The sequence below is a fragment of the Adiantum capillus-veneris genome, chromosome 7 (genome assembly GCF_014529385.1).
Source record: "Adiantum capillus-veneris isolate H3 chromosome 7, ASM1452938v2, whole genome shotgun sequence".
Lineage (NCBI taxonomy): Eukaryota > Viridiplantae > Streptophyta > Polypodiopsida > Polypodiales > Pteridaceae > Adiantum > Adiantum capillus-veneris.
Window position 1 is genome coordinate 116,389,543 of NC_140937.1, and position 23,168 is coordinate 116,412,710.

Here is a 23,168-nt window from a genome sequence, read left to right on the forward strand (position 1 = left end):
TTACTATGAGCATCCAATTTGAACCCTCTCTTGCATACTAGCTTTCCCTCTAGATCATAAAGTGCTATACTCCCTGAAGCCGCATCATGGCTCTTTCTGTATGAGCCATCAAAGAACAAAACATGTGCATTGTTGATCTGTGGCACTTCTTCAACTACCTTTCTCGCCACCTCCTCCTTAACAAGGAGGGGATTCTCCTTGTAAGTCAACAAATCAGCTAGTGTAGCTCTTGTACTGTCTTCCACTAGAAAAGAGAACTCAAACTCTTGCAGCTCAATCACCCACTTCTTGACCACATTTGACATGTTAGTGCCATTAATTAACTGTGGTAAAAAGGCATAACTCGTCAAAAAAACAAAAGGTCGTGGTAGCAAGTAATGACGAAATCATCGACAAGCAAATATTACACTGGCCATCACTAGCTCTACTTCCGATAACTTTCTCTCTGCTACCAACTTCACTCGGCTGGCACAATACACTGGCCTCATATAATGACTGCACTTCCCCTTTTGCAATAGCATGGCTCCAATGGCATCATCCCCTACTGATGGATTTACATAAAACACTTGCTCCCAATCAGGAGCCTGCATGGCTGACAGACCCCCTAACACCTCTTTAACCTCTTGAAACACCTCTTCACACTTGTCATCCCATTGCAATGGATCATGCTTTGCCACTTGTTGTAATGGATAAAGAAGCTGTGAAGACAATGGAATAAACCGTGCCATGTACTTTACTTTATGTATAAAGGTTGCCAATTGCTTCGTACTCGTAGGTGATGGAAGAAGAATAATAGACTTCACCTTGTCTGGATCAGCCTCAATGCCATTTTCTGACACCATATGGCCCAATAACTTCACCCTTGGCTGTGCTAAATGACATTTCTTTGGATTTAGTTGTCCTCCACATTCATCATATCGAGCCAATACCATTTGTAGCTTCTCATGGTGCTCAGCCCTACTGCTGTATACACAGAAGTCGTCCATAAAAGCTTTAACACAACTACCAATGAATGGTGCCAATACCCAATTTGCTCTCTCTTGATAAAAGGATGGTCCATTTGACAACCCAAATGGCAATATTTTGTAGCAATAACAACCCCATGGCGTAATAAAAGTTGTCTTTGTTCGGTCTTTAAGAGCAATCTTCAATTGAAAATAGCCTGAAAAACCATCACACACACTGTACCTCTCATAACCTACCACTGAATCCAAGATCTGATCAATGAATGGAAGAGGATATGGGTTCTTCTTAGTGGCTGCGTTTAAGGGTTTAAAATCTACACAAATCCTCCACTTCCCATCCTTCTTTGGACTGACTACTACTAGACTCACCCATTCTGTGGTCTCCACTGGGACTATGAACCCTGCCTTCAATAGCTTGTCCACCTCTTCCCGCAAGGCTTCCATTTTCTCTTGACCCATCCTTCTTAGCCTTTGTCTCACTGGCTTAGTACCTTCTTTCAGCTCTATATGCATCTCTTCACCCTTGAACCCTCTGATCTCTTCATATGAAGTAATGAACAAATCAGGAAAACTAGCTAGCATGTGCAAATATATCTCCTTCTCCATAGCTGAGAGGTCTCCACTAATCATTTGTGTCATCAATTCCTACTTCTTTGACGATTTAACCTTGGTCTGCATTAGCCCTTCAATCACTTCATAAGGCCCTTCACTTTCATCTTCAACCCCATTCGCAAATGCAACTAAACCAGACTCCTGGGTTTCTTTGTCCATCAGAAGAAATGCAACATCAACATCCTCATCACTGCTGGTAGTACTATTAATGTCCTCTTCAGTCACACTGTGGAAGAGTCTTCATCACTAGACTCATCTTCATCTTTACAAAGCTCCTCCAATCGTTTCCTTGTGTCCATATTATATAGCTTTTTGGCACCTGTCTTTCCATAGAGGCTAATCGTACCATGTCTCCAATCCTGAAGAGCTTCTACTGCACGTAACCATGGTCTACCCAGTATAATAGGATATGCTCCCAACCCCGCTGGCATCACATGAAAATGAACCACTGCCTTTGAATCATATGCTTCCACTTCTAAGCTCTTTACATATGCCTTTGCATCATATGCTTCCACTTCTAAGCTCTTTACAACACCCAAACATTTTACTTTCTGATGGTTTGTCAATCTGATCCGAAAGCCTGACACCCCAGTCACTGTAAGATCCATCTTCTCAACGCATGAGTGTGTTATGATGCATATTTGGGCTCCACCATCAACATAACCTTGTCCTAAATTTTTTCTTTTGTGCCACACATCTACTATTGGGCAAATGTTTGGTAGCTCATCCATCGCCAACACCATTATTGAACCTCTCTCTGGCTCTTTCTCCATTGGGTTAACCATCCTCTTCCACTGTTGCTTTAGTTTAGGAACCATCTCTATGAGCTGCCCAAAAGTAACATCTACCTTCCTGCTTGTCATATCCTCCTTTAAGTCATAGCTTAATTGTCCATCCCCTAGTGGAAAATCCGAAACATGAAACTTGCGACGAGCCCTCCTTTTCCTCTTGGCCTTGACATCTTCGCCTTCATGGCTCTTTCCCTTCTTCTTGCTAGGACCTGGGGCACTTCTTCCTTCCTTCTCCTCTGTGGTCCTCTTCCCAATAGGCATCACTAATGTATCCTCTAGCTTTGATGCCTTCTCCAAGGTGACTACACTTAGCACTTTTGTCTTTCCCTTTTCCTCCTGGGTTAATCCATTGGTTCCTTCATCTCCCTTAATTTCGATGCCATAATCATTTGACCTAGTTATCACCTGTCTTGGCAATGGATACATATCTCCACCCATCCTTGGTGGTTTATCACATTGCAGGCTGATGTGTCCCAACTCTCCACAATTATAACATGTGGGCGTCTGCCTCCAGAACCTACCATTACTTTGTCCAAACCATTCCTGGGTCTTTCTTCACCTCCTGGCTGATTTACAAACCTTCCTCGACCTCGATTATTTCCCACTTGACCTAGCATGTTTAGGCTGAGATTCTTCATTAAATCTACCACTTGCCTCATGTCTTGCCTTAGGCCATCATCTTGCACTGCTGTAGTGACCACTACTGGCATAACCTGAGGAGTAACAACAACCACCGGTTCATGATAAACCCCTGGCATGCGACCTTGTAAAGAGTCCATAGGCTGATATTCAGACCTCATGGGCAAAGACTCCACCCCTAACAGGCTCATTTTCCCCAGCTTCCACTCTTTGTTCCTTGCTACCTCTAGTGCATCTTCATATGTCCTAAGCTTCTTTAGCTCCACTCTCCAACGTATATTCTCCCAAAGACCAGCCAAGAACCTGTCCTTCTTCATCATATCAGGTGGGGGTACCTGTGGTGCTAAGGCCTTGCACATCCGCTCCCATGCCAATGAGAACTTACGTATGTATGCATCTACTGGCTCACCTTCCTTTTACACCAAACCTTGTACTTCTTGCCACACTTTGTCAGGATCTTCTATCTTCACAAACTCCACTTCCAATCCATGCCTTAGATTGTCCCAACTCAACCTTACAGGTGGATCAGCCACACGCAACTCCTCTTCAAATGCTTTGGACCAAACTCATGCATCACTCTTCAAACAGATTTGGAGAAGACGTAACATCTGCGCAGGGTCATGAATCTGGTTGCTAATGCAAGCAATCTCCATCTTTTCCAAAAATTCTTCCACATCTTCATCACTTCTTCCATGAAACACCGGATAAGAGAAAGCCATGGCTACCCAAGTTACGATGCTTTGAGAACCCCTTCGAACACACGTGCAAGAACCCAAAACTTTTGACTGACTCAATCCCTAGAAACCTCAATGGCGCTCAAACTTTAGATAAGGACAAACACATGCACATCAAATGAGTTTTCATAGTTGATCATTGGAATTACAACAGGCAAAGGACATTCCGGGATCTCTCGTAATCTTCTTGGCCCGAACATAAAGACTATGCGCTGCTAGAAAAAAATCTTCCTGGACACATGAACATTTATCTGGATTCTCTGGGTTAAATGAAAAGGAGTGAATTGAGGACCATTTTGATCATCCATTAAAGTCAACCATGCAGCTCCCAAGAAAGCACACCTGTCTTATCCTCTAATTTTGCCAAAATTTCAGCAGCATAACAGCATAAATGTCTCAAAAGACCAAAAAACCAGCCATCACCATTTGGAAAAATTTTGACAGAGTTTCCCCAGAAGTAGAGCAGTGTGAACCCAAAATATAGACTGTATATGTATGCATAAACTGCCAACAATAGAACCCGAGCATCAATTAGGATTCACTAGTACACAGCCTATGGCGAGGTCACGAAAAGGGTGCTCCAGCTACCTGTATCACCGAAAGGATCTCCACATTTGAGAATCCCCCAGCTCAATAAAACCTCATGCTATCTAACCTCACACGAAGGCTTATGCAAATCTCGTATAGTCAAGTCTCAGAAATGACTATCTTCCAGACCAAGTCTCAGAAATGGTTGGGACTCCCAAATAAAACCAAATATGTCTCCACAAAGGCGTACAATGGCAGTTTCCACAAGTAACGTACAATCCAGCAGACAATGCGCTCAAACAGGCGCCAAATGATGCATACCCACAACAACTGCCAGTGACTCCACTGCCAGTATATCGCTCTACTCCAGCTACCTATACCTGTGTGAATCACCTGTACCTGTACCTGTAACCTGTAACCTGTAACCTGTAACTTGTAGTCTGCAACCTGTAATCCCGAATCTCGAAGCTCGAAGCTCGAAGCAGAAGGTACTCGAAGAAGATCCTCAGTGGTGGCACCAAAAGAATCTGAGCGGGATGAAAACACACAGAACGCCTCTATAATGACCCGACACACACTCTTGGAATGATACACACACACACACACACTATGGGGCACCACTCGGCTTATACAATCCACCTGGCCGAGACAAGGAACACACCAATGGAGTGAGAGGAGAGAGACTTCCCACTTGCCCACTCAACACAGAGAGTGACACGCGCGCACACACACACACACACACACACACACACCCAAAAACTCAACTCAAAAGAGGAGAATTTCTGATGTTTAGATACAAATGAGCTTGGGCCAACACCAATGGGGCAAATAGCTCACACAATATGGGTAAAATAAGCCAGATACAATCACAAACTGGAGCAGAAGCTTCGCTCATAGGAGAAACTTACATAGCCAAAATAGCAAAAAAAGAGTGAGAAATTTGGAAAAATGGATAGCGCCATCGCATCCGGAACGGCCCAAAACCCCAGTCTACAATGTCAAAGTGCTCAAATCCGACCTCGGATGAACAGTTTACGGCCAAAACAAGCTCCAAAAACCCCAAAAACACACCTGCGGCTGTTCCTCCTCTTTTCTCCACGTTTTTTCTGGTCTTCTCTCTGTTTTTTCAGTTTCCACACTTAGCTTTATTACTTGGGCACCCTTGGCCTTTTAGATGACCTCAAACGGACCCCGAACAGGCCAAAAACTGACCCCGCAGTGCATAGTTGTCACCCTGCTGCATCCATACGCACACCTGGCACTCGATTTTTTTCAATAATGTCTCCCGCCACCACGTGAAGTAGCCCCAAAATATGGTCCTCATGATGAACTTTCTGCATAATTATCACAAGAAAACATCCACGTTGTGCCCGTACTTCTCCACGTGCAAGTATTGACCCCATTCGACCTCCTGACGCCACTAGATGCCATCTGACGCATCTGCTTACCTCATGTCGTCGGCCCGCGCATAGCTTCCTCGAGAAGTTTTACGCGCTACCAACTCCTCCTTATTGTAGAAAAAACACACTGGTACTGGTAACGATGAAAATCGATGCACTATGTACATGATGTCCTACCTGTACACATGTGGGCCCCACATAACCACCTGGCTCTGGAAAATGGGCAATTCTTTATTTGATGCACCATGCATGTGTATGTACATATGCGCAATCCCTTGCTCCAAAAAACTCCTGACAGCGTGTCAAAACAACCAGCCCAATCTGAGTCCGAAAAAGCATGTAAGTCTGGCGGCAATGATCCCCCCTTGGGATAAAACAAGCCAAGATGTAAAGTGCCACTAAGGTAGCGAAAAATCCTCTTGACAGCCTGCCAATGCTTAGACCCTGGGCTATGCATAAATCTGCTGACTTGTGAGACTGCAAACTGAATATCTGGCCTCGTGTTGCATACATAAATGAGGCATCCAACAACATTTTGGTAAAGAGTGACATCTGCTGGATCACCAGCATCATGTAGACTCAATTTCAAACATGTTTCCATGGGAGTGGCAATAGGTTTGCAATCCTCAAGTCCAAACTTACATAGCAATGTCTCTATGTAACTTTTCTGACACAAGGCAATACCACCATCACACTGCTTAAACTGTATGCCCAAGTAGTGATGCAACAACCCCAAATCTTTCATCTTGAAAGTAGCATTCAAATCATCCGTAAATTCAGCAATATGTCTCTCATTTGGTCTAGTGATCAGCAGCTCATTTACATAAGAACCACAATGGGAAGTACATCACCCTCACGCTTTACATACAATGTGCTTTCTGTTGGACTATTACGAAAGCCTTGTTTGACCAAATGAGTGTCAGCTTTCTCATACCAAGCACGAGGAGATTGCTTCAACCCATACAAAGCCTTGTTACATTTACACACTTTGTCCTCTTGTCCTTTATTGACAAAACCCCAAGGCTGCGTTACACAAACTTCCTCAAATATGTCACCATTCAAGAAAGAAGTAACAATGTCTGATTGATGTACATCCCAACCAAAATGAGCTACCAATGCACATAGAAAACGCACCATAGTCATACGACAAGTGGGAGAAAAAGCCTCTTCATAATCTATGCCTTTTTGTTGTGCATAACCCTTTGCAACAAGTCGAGCCTTATGGCGATTGATCTCACCATCCGGCTTGCGTTTCAACTTGTAGACCCACTTCGTACCAATGGCCTTTTTGCTAGGAGGAAAATCACATAAAGTCCATGTGTCATTTTCTATAAGTGCATCATATTCTGATTGCATGGCAGCCATCCAATTTTCTGAATTATGTGCTTCATCAAAAGACAGAGGCTCCTCAATATCATGTAAGCTAGACATAGCGAAAGCATAACAATCTGATGCATAAGATGCATGGTGAGAGCCTGAACGAGTACGACTAGACAAAGGTGCATCCAATTTACTGTCAGGCAAAGTGTGCAACAACCATTTTGGCATACCTCTAGCCTGCTCATTTTGAGCCCTTTCCTCATTAAGTACATCATGTACATCTGCATCAGTAATAGGCTCATCTATAACATTTTTGAAAACCCCCATAGGCTGTACATTTCCCTCATTGGAATTTACATTTGAACTTCCACCACTGAAAAGAGGCCACAAAATGTCATGAATGTCCTGTGAGCTTCCATTACACTCTTTAGTACATGACAGCAAGGGCTGAACAGAATCTTCCACAAACACTACATCCCGTGAAACCAGAATACGCTTTGTTTGCGGATGTACAACCTGTAACCTTTGCTTTCAGCACTATAACCAACAAAAATACATTTGACAGCCTTATCATCCAATTTTCTGGGCTGTGTTTGTGGCACCAAAGCATATGCCAAACAGCCAAAAACACGCATGTGCTCAATAGAAGGCTTTCTATCATGCCATGCTTCATATGGAGTAATAGACTACAAAGCTTTCGTAGGACACCTGTTTAGTACATAAGTGGCACGCATGATGGCCTCAAGCCAAAAAGAATGCCGCAAAGCTTGACTTTTAACCGTACATCGTGCCATTTCCATAAGTGACCTATTTTTCCACTCAGCAACACCATTTTGCTGAGGTGTATAAGGCACTGTACATTGGTGTTTTATCCCACGACTAGCTAGAAATGCATTGAATTCATGAGACATATACTCCCCCCCTCGATCGGAACGGAGGGTGTCCATAGTACATTTAGAACATTTTCAGCCATAGCCAGAAATCATTTGAAGCACATAAAAACTTCGCTTTAAGCGGAAATACCCATGCATGCTTGGAGTAATCATCAATGAAAGTCACGAAGTAAAGGTAATTGCCCAAGGATGAAGTTTGCATGGGTCCACAAACATCTCTATACACAAGCTCTGCAACCTGCATGTGGCCCGAACTGAACCATCCTTTGGAAACTTCGAACCCTACATCTTACCCAAAATATAGCCTTCACAAACATGTTTGACAGGTGCTTCGAGAGGCGGCAAAGAAGCAACCATATCAGATTTCTGCAAACACAGCAAACTGGCAAAACTCAGATCACCAAAACGTGCATGCCAAAGTTTTGCATCTGAAATAGCCCTTGAATTTGCAATTGCATTTGCAAAATTTTATCCACACTTGTCATACAAAGTGAGCTTATACAGCCCACGGCACAAAAGCCCAAATGCAACAATTTCATCACCAAAACTGAGATCATTAACTGTACATCTGTCATCCATAAATTTGACTACAAGTCCAAGTCTAGCAAGTGCAAATACAGACAAAAGATTCTTCTTGATCCCAGGTACATAAAGTGCATCAACAAGTGTGAAAGAACTGCCATTAGCAGTAGTAAGCACAATCTTTCCAACTCCCTGAACCGGATAAGAGGCATTGTTGGCACAAGTGACTGAATTCGCATGAGGGACATACCCGAGAGAGGTGAACAATTCACGATGTGAGGTAATGTGCCTTGTAGCACCACTGTCGAAATACCACACATGTGAATCTGTAGCAACTGACATGCATGCATCATGGACAACATGATTGTAAGTGCACTCTGCACTAAAAGCCCATTCTGCATCAACATCAACATTACAGTCTCATTTACGTCACCTGTAGAAATAAGTTTCTCATTGATATCCTTGCACATTGCGGCTTGCATAAAAACCTGCTAGAATATCCCAAGCTTGTTTTGTAGATTTTGCTGAACGAATGTGAGGAACAATGGTGCGCTTCACAAACAACGCAATTAATGCATGAGCCTGCGCAGCCTTTACATCCCAACGAGCTTGTTCTGTCGTAGGCAAAACAACTCTAATAGCAGCAATCCTTGCAGCAAGACCTGCAACATCCTCAACATCAATGCCCTGCATAATATTCCAAACGCCCTTTGACACAAGAACGTGTTGCATCATATAAGCCCACATAGGGTAATTGTCCCCATCCAACTTGTCCTCAGTAGCAAACATCTTGAACACATTTGTGTTGTTGTCAGCCATGATAAATGCTGCACCTGATGTGAAAACTGCCCGAAAAAAGGAGAAACGGAGCGGTAACAACATGTGCTATATAGCACAAACCGTAGAAGACTGCAAGACACCGTTTTGCAGAAACGGCACTGACTTAAATTTTGCACAAAATGACGAAATAGCTTGTGCAGTAATGCCTGTAGTGGAAACGGAGGCCGAAATGAGCCTGAATCAAAAATCTGAGCAGACTAAACTCTATGAGCCGTCCCGAAATTTTTGTCGACCTGTAAACGCTCGTCAAACCTCACTGTAATCGGAGAAAGTGAGCAGGCGTGTGCTAGAACAACTGGTGACTAAGCCCGAGAGGACGCAACCTGCTCTGTACCAATTGTTGGAATTAGGGTTGCACAGAAACGCACACAGCTTAGAGAAGACGAAGAAAGCTCAAGGTATAAATGGAGAGTGTGTTACTTAGTGTGCTATGGAAAGATAGATAGCCCTACAGTGATGGACGTTTATACAATGCACGAGAGAAAAAACCTCTTAAAGAGAAAAAAAATGCCCGAGGTCCTAATGCGTTCACACACATCATAACCACATGTATATGGTAACACCATGAAAGTAAAAGAGTTGCCTTCAAGAAACTCTTTAAATATTATTTTCTATTTTGAAAGTATTATTTAAATAGTACTTTCTATTTGAGCTCTCTCTCTCTCTCTCTCATTAGTCAGTTTGCACGGCGACTTCTCTTTTTCGTGATCCCCATGGTGTGTCCTTTGCACTCGCCTGCGGTTCTCTCTCTCTCTCTCGATCCTGCGTGAGGGCAGGCTAGCCCAAGGGTTGTGTGTGTGTGTGTGTTGTTGTTGGGTGGCAAGCAAGAGGTTGTAAGCGACCCGATCCTCTGTGTGTGTGTGTATGTGAGCGTCGAGGGGCTCTTGGGTGCAGAGGTAGTGGCGATGTTCTCTGTCTCTCTCATGGGTTCGGTGCGTCCAACCTTTGGGCTTGGCTGAGGGCAGCGCCCGATGGTGCTCACCTTGATGTTGGCACTCTCGAGGCGAAGAATTTTTGCTTGCAGACTGCACTTTATACGAAGCCACGAAAGTGGCATGAGTGTAAAGGTTAAGTTATATATACTAACCCTTACATTATCCAGAATTGGCTCGAATCTTTGAGGATGCCCATTGAAGTGAAAGCAGTTGGCCGTAGACTGAAAACGAAGTAGGGCCATGCTGTCATTGGAGAAGATCCAGAGGGGAAAGGAGAAGGCCAGCGTAGGTTGACGACGAGGGGCGATGGAGGATTAGTGCAAACGTTATCTTTTGAATAAATAATAATCATTGCAAGCTGTGTTTTGGACATCGTGAGATGCTGGTCTACGACGACCAATCTTAGCTCTGCGGATGTATTCAAACCTATAAGAACGCCTTCTCATAGACCCTCTAAAAGGGCCTTTGAGAGCGCCTCCCAATCAAAAAGCCATGCCTGTAGGGCTGGTGCAACCCCAGCCGAAACGAAAAGTACCCCTCGTTTGGGGGGTGGTTGAACCACCCTCTAGAAGGGCCTTCCGCCTCCGAAACCGGCAGTTGCCAGTGCACAAAGCCAACTCACCGAGCGACAAGCCCTGGAAATGGCAGCGTCTATACATATCGCCACATCTTCCTCTCAACCCTCTCGTAAAAATGGCATTGCCATGCCGCTTGGGATGCTGCAATGCAAGCGACTGCTTCTCTCCCTTGCCCTTACTCATTAAAAACCTGCGAGGACTATTGGGAGAGTGGGAGAGAACGAGGACAAGATAGACGACAGAGGAGGTTGATGAGCATGCAGGAGGTGCGGAAAGGGGGCTTGATGGAGCTAGCGCTGGCTGCAGCCGGTAAAATGGGTGGTATGGGACCGCTACGCTGACTCGAGAGGGCCTTCCAGGTCGGTAGGCCAGCCACCCAAACGGCATCTTTAGAGGGATTATGGGAAGGCGCTCTAATGGTGCATTTGCGAAGACGCCCAGATTCATGGAAACGAGAAACGTGCCAACTTGGACACACGTCCTTTTTTTTTTCTCTGCCGCCGTGTCTGAACCCGCCCTTATAGTGACGAGGCCCATTTAAAAGCTCGTGTAGGTTGCGACTGGCCAGTGGCCACTTGCCCCTTAGCTATAGCTCACACGGGAATGGGGAGATGGGATCAGGGGTCTGTATCCATCTAGGGCCTTGACATCAATCGAGCGTCGTAGATTTGTCGCGCTCCTCGTTCTTCCCTCCAAATAAGTCATGACCGTCTCATGCAGAAATGGATGAGGTAAATTAGACTCTGCGCTCCTGGTTTGCATCATCTCTCTCTCTCTCTCTCTCTCTCTCTCTGGTCGGGGTCACCGTGGTGAGCTATGACAAGCTCCGGCATATGGCTGCGCCCTATACGTGAAGCTACACTTATCAGATTGTCAGGAGTTCTGTGGGAGCGGCCGGTGGACATCGCAAAAGCCCTTGCGGATGCTCGCCTCTCGGACTGCCTCTTGTTCGACTCGGGCTTCTCTTCAGTGCCTGTGCTTGATGAAAGGATGAGATGGGAGCAGAATTTTGAAATTGATGGAGAGGGCGGTCAGATGAAGGTGATGAAAGAGGGCAAGAGTAGCAGTGGCATGTCTAAAAGTACAGATTATTCATCTGCGGTGCTCATAGATGCCGCAATTGAAATAATAGAAGGTAGAAGGGGAGGGGGTGATGTTGATGAGCTGCAATGTAATGACGTAGAGGGCATGGCTAGCGGAGCACAAGCTGATGCTGAGCTACTAAATTATGTGCCGGCCCACGTTTTCCTGGAGTCTCACAGTCCCTACCTGCCGCCCAAGGCAATGTTGCGCTCCCTGTCCACGCTAGGCCTCCCTGTTACCTTTGATACTCACAGTATCCTACCGCTGTTGGAGGACATTGCAGGTGCGCCTGCCCACCATCTCCATCTCCTTTTACAAATTTCTGGTGATGTCAATGCCACAGAGCTACAGCTTGTGGAGGCTCTCCAACCTCTGCCTAACCTTGTGGTGGGTGGCCTCGCTCTTCTTCCTCTCGGTCACAGATTTATCCTGCCTCCAACACTTCCACTAGTCTGTCACAAATTCACTCACCTGCGTTTCATGTAAGTTCTCTGCTTATATTTTCTAACTTGTGTTGTCGGACATCATTGATTAAGTGTTGATGCATTTTTCATGGCAATTGATTAATTACTTTTTTGTATCATCCATCAAATCAGGGTCTGCCTTTTTATCTTCAACTGGAGAACTGGTAGAGCATACAATAATACCAAGTAGAACTCCCTCCCAATCATTCCCTTGACAAAATATATGCCATGATTGGCAATGTAATTGGAAACCATTATGGAACAAATTTTTGACATCTGTTTCTACATTTTAAGTAAAAATCTAGAATGTTTGTTTTCGAGGTGCATGGAGAATCTTGACTATCAGGAGCTTAGAGCCTTACCTGATTATGAAGCTCTTGTGCACTTGAATATATTTGCAATTTAGATAATGCCACATGGCGAATCTAATTACTAAAAATTCGCAACAAAGAGTTAAATTCTTTACTCTACAAAAATGTTATAGAGCAAGTTAAAAATATAAAGTGCTGAAATAAGTATGGTGAAGAGTTGGTACAATGTCTTATGAGAAATGAAAGCCTTACCCTATGTGCTTGTCCATCCTACTACATATATGCAAATAAAATAGGAACCAGATGATGGACCCATAAGATGTGTGAATGTAGTGCTTTATACTTCACTCTGCTCGTGAACATCTTTGTCAATTTGTTTTTTGTTGGGTGGCACAAGGTGAGTTATATTATAATAGCACATAAGTTAGATTCAATCAAAACGAAACCTCTGTGTGTGTGTGTGTGTGTGTGTCACAATCCAGTGATGTGGCAGCGCGTATTCACACACACCCTCCCTTTGGTGTCCTTAGCCAAGCATGTACCACTAATTGCTTGGAGCAATTATGGAGTGTGTACAGCCACATTGTCTCTAAGAAGAGGAATCGTCCTAGGGTCCAAAGGGACAATGATTTGGTGATTTGGTGTTTGTGAGCACTAACTTGTGCATGCTTGCAAAGAGCGTAACACACAAGGCAGATCCCTTCACTGAGTGGGAGATGGCACAAGAGAATCCATCTATGGCCGAGACACTTTTGGAGGAGCTAGAGGAGGACTGCGAGCCTCGCGAGGCCTCATATGTCCCTGACGACCTCAACTACGACGATGATGTGGAGATTCAGCGGGAGTTTGATAATCATTGATCACTCTAGAGTCTAGAGTCTACTCCTCTAGAGTCTACCTAGCCCTTTGTAATTTTTGTTATCCTTGAGTCTTGTCCTTTTTGAGCCCTTGCGGCATGCACTTTTCACTTTGTATCCATGAATTTTTTATTAGCACATTTGCGCCTATATGACTCGTGCTCTTTGGTCTATTTAGTGTAAATTTGTGGTCAAAGTGATGCTCTATGTGTGTGGCATGTGTATAGGGAAAAAAAACTCCTTTTTTTTTGCCATTCCGACCCCATCCCCGTTTCCTAACTATTGCCGTCCCGTCCCTGTTCCTGACCCCGATTGGCCGTTCCATGTAACTATGGAAAAGATGCCTGCTGAACAGAGACTAACACACTACGACATTCATGCGTGATTAAAGAGTGCATGCCGGGAGCAAAACCAGAAACCTCCATAGAAGCCGTTGGTTCTAGGTGAGCTATCTTTACAAGAGAATCACTTGCCACATCATGCATGCTGCCAGAGTCAAACAAGACCACAACACGTTGACCATTCACATGACCATAACATTTAAAGAGAGACTCATCAAGGTGCTCATCAGGAATGTGTGGTGTACGTGCTGGATTAATCAACGTGCTGACAAACGATGTGGATTCTGTGGTTGATTTCGGGGGTGCTTTCTTAGGACAATCTTTTTTTATGTGACCCTTAGTGTGACATTGATAGCATCTTCCTTCTTTGCCATAAGTGGCTCTTTCTTCCAAAGTTAACTATCCTCCTAAGATTCCGTGAGTAGATTTTTCATTAGATGTCAACTTAGGTTTATCTTGAGATTTAGTCTTTTCCTTAGGTTGATTGTGAGAGTTCTGTGCTCTAGGTGTGGAGGTAGAGTGAGAAGAAGAGTTACCGTTATTCTTACCATTGGTCTTACCATTCTTACTATTCTGTGGGTTGTGAGAGATACTATGAGACGACTTGGCCTCCTTAGGCTTTGCCTTTGTTGTACTTCATCTCTTGGGGGAGAGCTATTGCCACTGCGGTGTTGTAGTCCGTAGGGTTGGAGACTTGCACATCGAACTTTATGTACTCATTCAACCCATAAAGGAAAGCCTCCTTTCGTTCGGCATCCGATTTGCGCAATTGGACGCCAATCTGCAAAATACGATTAGAAAAAGACATAATAGAGTGCCATTTTGCTTAAGACCACACCAATCCTCTTTTAACGGATCTAGGTACTGTGGTTGCATTAAGAGAGCCTTGAGCTTGTCTTGGAAGTCGCCCCAACTGAGAGAGGAGTATGCCTTCCTCGGCATGCTCAACCAACTGTGACTCCTGCCAAGCTTGATATTAATTAATGGCATCACGTGCTAGATACATGGCAACAGTCAAAACTTTACTGTTACTTGTTTTCTTATTAGTTGCAAAGTGCCCTTACAAAAATATGAAAAGTTCTTGTTGGGCACAATCTCCAAAATGTTATCACTAGGAGTGTGTTGATTGCAGGGTATGTGCAACATGGCTGTCGCAAGGTAGCTCTCCGTTGATTTAACCAGATGCGAATTGAGGCTTTCTCACCATCCAAAGTCTCTTGGAGTGCTCTTGTCGAGGATATGTGTCACAAATGGGAGCGCATGGCAATATAAAATATACTCAGAAAAACAGAATTTATCACTTAACTCTGAAGCCAAATGACATAGAGAGAGAGTGAGAAGATCGGCACAGTAATGGGGACCAGTGTAACAGGACGGGCACCATGTGCCAACAGAAAAGAACAGACTGAACACTTTTAGCACTTCAAATAACACCGAGCTAGAGAGAGTGTAACAGACTTGGACACTCCAAGTCAAGAATCAATCACGACAGCACCAAATAACCACTTCAAAACAGTTCACAGTTCACAATAGATTTGCACTGGCCCGGCGGAGTTCTGTGCCTAAAGATATTGGCCCCAAAGACTGGCACCCCTTTCGGTATTTCTTTATGTATTAATCAGTTCAAAGTACAAGAGAGTGGTTTGGGTTTCACTCTCAGACTCTGCGTCCAGATGCCATGCAGAGTGTAAGCCCTCATCACTTATTTATTGTTTACAAGGGTTGCCAAAAGCAGAGCCCCAAAAGCTTCAAAATCAAAAGCCTAAAATAAAAGCAAAGGCTCTCTCTCTTCTCTCTCAAACTCTCTTGAGTTTTTCAAATAAAGCAAAAGCTATTCTCTTTCTCTCTCTTGCGTAGAGAAAAGCAAAACTGCAGCAAATGCTGAAAATCTCCGCAAATTATGGGACTGCTGAACGGTGCCACGTCAGCATGCCAGCGCGTTTCTCGGAATTCAGTCATGCTGCTTTTTAGGGTTAGGGTTAGGGTTAGGTCAGGGCAGATTTTAGGGTTAGGGTTTCTGGCAGAAATTAGGGTTTGCAGGTTTTAGGGTTAGGGTTTCCGGAATTAGGGTTTTCAGCAGCAATCAGGGTTTCCTCTCGGGCAGCCACGTCATCACTTTGTGACATACCTCCCTCTTGAAAACATTGTAGTCACCCTCGATTACGCTTGCAAAACAGACAGAGGCTATAAACCGTCTTAGCAGACACTGACTATTAGTACCTACGTACTAGGAACACTCATCTAGCACATGTACCAATCGAGTCACATCACACGACATCACTAGACATCACATGACATTCAACATTCATTCGGATCTTAGACCATGATTTATCTCGGCAATGTAGCTAGCAATCGCATCTAGATCCAATCGGGACCTCATCGATGTCCGATTGACCAACCCCTATTGCAACCATGTCTATTCGAGATCAATTAGACCAAAATGCTGCAGTCATTTCGTCTATCAGTTCTTGCACTTAAAGAAGTCAAGAACAAATCAGTATCATAATCAGGAATTCCCATTTAGCAGAATACTGTTAGCTTTCAGTATCCTTGAAGCTCAAAGAGACATCAGTGACTAGTATCTAAATCATGGCATCTGCTGACAAAGGAGCGGAGTGACTCCCCTCTTGTGCATCCCACTGCACTAGATTTCCGGCCAAGGTGAATTTTGGGTTCTATTTGGAGTAGACTATGCTAAACCAAAAGCATCGAGGTAAAGATTCACAATCTGAGGAGTATCTGCTAGGTCCTCCTTCTCCATCCACTTCGCATCCAATGTAGGATAGTTCTTAAACTTAACCAAGAACCACCTTCGAACTTTACCTTTATTCTTCGTATCCTTATGTGCCAAAATCTGTTCAGGAACAAGGATCTTCTCATTTTCTTCCACTTCGGGTTGCTCATCAAGCTCCCCATCATTAGGCACATCACCTTTAAAAGGTTTCAAGAGACTCACATGAAATGCATTGTGAATCCTCTAAGTATCAGGTAGTTTCAGTCGGAAGGAGACATCATTTATCTTTTCAGTGATCTGGAAAGGTCCGTAGTATTGCATACTAAGCTTTGGAAAAAGCCTCTCCTTTCCCTTTTTCTTTCTCAGGCGTGCCTTCCCAATCATCCTCCTTCAATTTCAAGTCGCGACGATGGCGATCCGCTGCCTTTTTCTGTCGTTCTTGAGATTTCTGCAAAGTCTCGCGAACCTTGGCAAAAGCCGTATCTAAGTCTCGCGCATATTCATCCGCTTCAAAAATCTTATCTTTCGTGCTTAGGAAGGGTGGAACCTTCGCAGCACCTTCAACAATCTCAAATGGCGCCTTCCCCGTCGAAGAGTGTATCGTGTTATTGTAGGCAAATTCCATCAAAGGTAAGTACTTTTCCCATTGAGTCTTTTGATCTGAGATATAAGACTTCAATAAATCTAGAACCACTGAATTGGCAATCTCAGATTGCCCGTCAGTCTGCAGGTGGAACGATGATGAGAACTGCAACCGCGTGCCAATGCTCTTCCAAATAGCCTTCGAAAACAAACTCGTAAATTTGGGGTCTCTGTCGGAGACAATCGTCTCAGGCATGCCATGTACTCTGAAAATCTGGGCCACAAACAGTATCGCTAAGTGATCCAGCTTGACTGTTTTCTTCATTGGAATGAAATGAGCCCGTTTGCTCCTTCAATAACAGTCCAGATACCTTCGTGACCACTCTCTGTTCTTGGGAGATCAAAAATGAAATCCATTGCAATACTTTCTCAGGGGCGGGTGGGTATGGGCAGAGGCTATAACAATCCCTGTGCTTTATGCCTATCAAACTTGACCTTCTGGCATACTAAGCAACTGCGCACAAACTCTTCCACATCCTTCTTGAGTCTCGGCCAAAAGAAGTATCTCTCTACCCCTTTCATGGTGGTAGCAATGCCGCGGTGACCCGCAAAAGGTGGAGAGTGGCATTTAGTCATAACCTTTTCCCTCAACGGTTGTGTAACGCACAACATGGTTTTTCTCATCAAGTTGCCATCCCGAATGGAATATCCCGCTACTGTCTCCCCATCCCGTATCCGTGTGAAAACGTCTGCAAATTCTGTCTGTGGCATACTGGTCGACCATATCCTCGAAGCTCCTATGATGTATCGCGGAAATAGCCAGAACCAACGGCTTTCGAGACAAAGCATCTGCCACCACATTCTTCTTTCCCTAAACATGGACAATCCGGAAGTGAAACTGTGACAAGATGTTCGTCCAGCGCATCTGCTTTCCGAAAGCTACTTCTGTGACAAGAAGTAGCGCAAACTCTGATGGTCTGTAAAGACAGTAAAATCCGCTCCGAGTAGGTTATGCCGCCACTGAGTAAGAGCATGGATAACCGCCAAAAGCTCTTTCTCATACATCTGTGCTGTCATCTCCGGCCTTGAGAACAATCGGCTCTTGTAAGCAATGACATGGCCTTCTTGCATTAAGACCGCACCCAGACTACGACCACAAGTATCACAATATACTTCAAATGACTTCTCCAAGTCTGGCAAAGTTAAAATTGGTCACGTAGTCTATTTCTCTTTCAATGTCTGAAAGACAGTCACCTCTGTGGGTCCCCATGAGAAAGGGACTCCTTTTTGTGTCAAGATATGCAAAGGGGAAGCAACCTCTGCAAACTTTTGAATGAACCGCCTGTAGTACGAACACAGTCCCAAGAAGCTTCTAACTTCATGGACATTCTTCAAATCGGGCCAATCACGGATAGTCTCTATCTTGGCCGGATCCATTTGCACTCCCGCTGCTGAGACAATGTGTCGCAAAAAGTGTATCTCTGGTAGGAAAAATTCACTTTTCTTTGCATTAATCACTAACTTGTGATCTGGTAATGCCTGAAAGACCTGAAGCAGATGATCTCTGTGTTCTGTCTCATTCTTGGAGAAAACAATGATATCGTCAAAGAAAGTGCCAACAAATAGCCTGTACTCTTGAAAAACCTTGTCCATCATCTGGTTAAATGTCGCAGGAGCTTTGGTTAAGCCAAAAGGCATCACCAAAAACTCAAATAACCCAAAAGTCGTCCGAAAAGTTGTTTTGTAGACGTCTCCCGGCGTGATTTTGATCTGATGATATCCACTCTTCAAATCAATCCTGCTAAAGCACGAGGATCCTTGTAATCTGTCGAGTATATCATCGATCCTAGGAATCGGAAATCTATTCTTGATGGTGATTTTGTATAATCGATGCACATTCTCCAAGATCCGTCTTTCTTCAAAACCAACAACACTGGAGAGCAATACGGTGAACTACTCGGCTGGACAAGATCCTTTTCCAAGAGGTCTTTCACTTGGTTCATAATCTATTCTTTATGTGCTCGGCTCACACGGTAAGGTGGCTGGTTCGGTGGTGTGCTTCCAGGTATCAGATCAATGGTATGATCTTCAGGACGAGCAAGTGGTAACTCGCCTGGTAGGCCCTCTGAGAACCAATCGGCGTGAGAGTGGAGAAAGTCTTGGCGTTCTTTATCAAGTATTTGTCCTATCCTTATCGCTCAATTCTTTCATAAAGATCAAGTAAACAAACAGACTGGATTTCATTAATTTAGAAATGGCTAAAGCTGATTCAATAGGGACAGACTCGCCCTTCAGTTTAATATCAAGTACAATGGTTCTGCCCTTCTCTGTAGTCAATGTCGCTTTCCTCGCCCGATAATCGACCACGGCGTTGTTCTTGTGGTACTAGGGAATCCCTAAGAGAACATCACAACCATCCAAAGGCATTATGAAAAAGTCCTCATGCCCCAAATACCCATGACAATGCAACCGAAGTTTGCCAATGACAGGTGTAATGGCTACGTCCCTGCCGGGTGCCACTAGAACTGCCTCCGCAAGTGGTCCCATCCGATCGGGAGTGATTTCGAGCCGCGGTGCCAATTCCGGTGAAATGAAGTTGGCCTTGGCTCCTCCATCAAAGAAGATCAGGGCCTCTTGATCTTTCACTTTGTCCCAAGCTCGGCAAAGTTCTGTACTCTCGTCCATGGTGTTGGGATCGATACCCACACAATCTGGAACCAATTCTGTTTTCATCTTGCCTTTTCTTCCACGTTCCTTAGCTGCTCTCAAACTCTCAGGCCCGTCGTTGTCCTTGTCATTTTGTTCTTTCTGTACCTTTTTAGGGCACTTCGCGGAGATATGTCCATGTTCCCCGCATCCAAAGCACTTTCCCTCCCTGATGAAGCGAGCTCTCTCCTGAGGAGTAAGCTTGGGTCATGCATCCTTCTTCTCTAGGTCGCTCTTTCTCTTTCTACTTTCATTCCCTGAACTGAAGTCTATTCGGCTCGTTGTGTCATGACCTCATCGGTGGGGTAGGTCAGACTGCCAGAGTGAATGGCAAAGCCCCGCTTCGCATGACTCATCAACTCCTAAATAGAAGCTGACTTCTGTTCCAAGCAGTGATCTCGGATCTCTGTAGGTAGACCCAAGGTGAACCGCTCAATCTGTTCTCTGAACGAGATCTTCTTGAATGAAGAGGCGGGTAGAAAAGAGCTCCAGAATCTCTCAGAGTAAGCATCCACTGTATCTCTCTTGGTCATCTGAAGATGGTTCCAAGCAGCTCGTATATCGCGTTCATACTCTTGCGTTAGCCAAGAAGAAATAAAAAGCTTCTTAAATTTCAGCCATTTAACTGGCGCAGTCTTGTTTAAAAGAAGCGTGGACCACCAAGTTCGAGCATTCCCCTTAAAGTAAGAGGCAACTCTCCGAATCTTGGAGTGCTTTGAGTAGCGTCCTCCCGCGAAAGCGATGTCAAACTGCTGTTTAAAAGACAAAGCCTTCGAAGCATCTTTATATCCTGAAAAAGTGTCAAATTTGATCGACTGTCCACCTTCCTTAAACTCTCGGACTTTCTTGCTTTTATCTTCCAGAAAGTCATACTGGTTGGCTTTATAAAAATTCTTCTTGTTCACATAAAAGTTGCCATCATCAGAGTCTGAACTGTCTGTAGACGAATCCTCTGTAGAACTGTCACTCACTGGGCGAGATTTAGACTTCTTTGCCTTTTTCTTGCCCTGTTCGAAGCGTTGTTTCTTGCTTCGCTTTTTGCCTTTTTTGTCTTCTTCGCTCGAATCTGAAGAGCTAGAAGAACTGTTAGAAGAAGAAGAAGAAGAAGAACTGGGTACTCCTTCAAATCGAACACGCTTCTTCTGTTTCTTTGCCTTATCAAAAGTCGACTGACGACCCAAATATCCTAGGAAGTCAGTGCCTTTCTTCTTCTTTTTGCCGTGCTTTTTGGCTTTGTTCTGCGCGTCAAAAAGCTGAGCAATTTGTGCATGAACCACCTCTTCTAATTCCTTCTCTGAATATTTCTTGTGAGCAGAAGGTTTCTTGAGAGCGGGTTTCAGGGGTGGTGTTGTGGTTTTCTGCCACTGCTCGTGCACTTTCTGAAAAGAAATTTCGCTCATATATTTTGCCAATTTCGGATCCTTCGCAAAACTGAGCATCATCTTTGTTGCATCGCCGATCAGTTGACGACGCTTCATCTCTCGTTGCTCCGCCTGAGTAGGCCGAGGCGGGCCATACTCTCTGCCGGAATCTTCGTTGTGATCCCTGCCCACATCTCCGGATGCAGAGGGAGTCGATTGATCCTTGCGTGAAGCCATAGGTGCCGCGGGAAAAAAAAAATTGGGGATCGGATTTCCCGTAGAAGAGAAATCAGCCGTGCTCTGATACCACTGTAACAGACTTGGACACTCCAAGTCAAGAATCAATCACGACAGCACCAAATAACTACTTCAAAACAGTTCAGAGTTCACAATAGATTTGCACTGGCCCGGCGGAGTCCCGTGCCTAGAGATATTGGCCCCAAAGACTGGCGCCCCTTTCTGTATTTCTTTATGTATTAATCAGTTCAAAGTATAAGAGAGTGGTTCGGGTTTCACTCTCAGACTCTGCGTCCAGATGCCCTACAGAGTGTAAGCCCTCACCACTTATTTATTGTTTACAAGGGTTGCCAAAAGCAGAGCCCCAAAAGCTTCAAAATCAAAAGCCTAAAATAAAAGCAAAGGCTCTCTCTCTTCTCTCTCAAACTCTCTTGAGTTTTTCAAATAAAGCAAAAGCTACTCTCTCTCTCTCTCTCTCTCTCTCTCTCTCGCGTAGAGGAAAGCAAAACTGCCGCAAATGCTGAAAATCTCCGCAAATTACGGGACTGTTGTACGATGCCACGTCAGCATGCCAGTGCGTTTCACGGAATTCAGTCTTGCTTCTTTTTAGGGTTAGGGTTAGGTCATGGCAGATTTTAGGGTTATGGTTTTTGGCAAAAATTAGGGTTTGCAGGTTTTAGGGCTAGGGTTTCTAGAATTAGGGTTTTCAAAAGCAGTCAGGGTTTCCTCTCGGGCAGCCACGTCATCACTTTGTGACACACACACAGAGAGAGAGAGAGAGAGAGAGAGAGAGAGAGAGAGAGAGAGAGAGAGAGAGAGAGAGAGAGAGAGAGAGAGAGAGAGAGAGCATGGCACACGAGACGGGGAGTGGTAGAGTTCTACCCCGAGAGAGCACTGGCCCCAAACCTTGGCGCCCCTTTCGGTATTTCTTTATATTGCTTGAACTCAGTACAATGCCGGTACTCACGCTTTGCATCTTCACTCGAAAGAGTGCCAGAGACTGAGCCCTCTGCACTTATATAAAGGCCCTTGGCCAATGAAAAGGAGTTACGTGAAAAGCTTGAAACTCAAAAGCATTTGGCCCAAAAGCTGGCGCTGAAAATCAATCAGCGTGAAAATTAGTACAGGTTGTCGCATCAACCGAGTCAGCGTGAAGCACGAAAATCTGTACAGGTTGCCATGTTAGCTAGTTAGTGTAAAATGAGGAATTTGGCAGTGGCCTGCCACGTCATCAGGCTCCACGCAAGTCTTTGTGTGTGGGTCCCACTTTATTTTAATGGCTTTAGGTTTCGTGGGCCCCATTGGACGGGGTCTTGTAAGTTGGTGGGAATTTGTCTTTAAAAATAGGCCACTCAACAAGAATTTGTGAGTTGGTAAAACTTCTCTTACTGCTTGTAAGGTGCAGCGGAATGAATGATGAACTTTGCTCAAGATGAGTGCTCCGAACTGTGCTCAAGGGTAACTTACGGAAGGGAGAGCCTTCCGTTCTTAATGAGAGAGTGCGATGGACACAAACAAAATGAATGGACAATGTGCGTGAAGGTGCATGAGACTGAGAGATAGAGAGAGAAGAGAATACGACACCAGAGACGTTGTAAAACCCTCCTCCGAAGGCCCCACTCTCGATGGCGAGAGTGGTCTACTATTGATTGCACAATCTGGTACAAGTGTATGTGGAAGCTAACTGATGCAAGTCTAATGGGCTATGTCGAGGCCGACAGTGATGCCGACGATG

At 44.6% G+C, this 23,168-nt stretch overlaps 1 protein-coding gene across 1 annotated transcript in view; it reads left to right on the forward strand.

Moving 5' to 3' along the window:
• The first annotated feature begins 11,322 nt into the window (after window positions 1–11,322).
• The window catches only part of LOC147454483 (uncharacterized), a 43,632-nt gene continuing 31,786 nt past the window's right edge, over window positions 11,323–23,168 (forward strand). Inside the window, exon 1 of the mRNA XM_086516421.1 lies at window positions 11,323–12,322. Within this exon, the coding sequence (XP_086372547.1) occupies window positions 11,574–12,322 (749 nt within the window). The 5' untranslated portion in view covers window positions 11,323–11,573. The remainder of the gene's footprint in view (window positions 12,323–23,168) is intronic.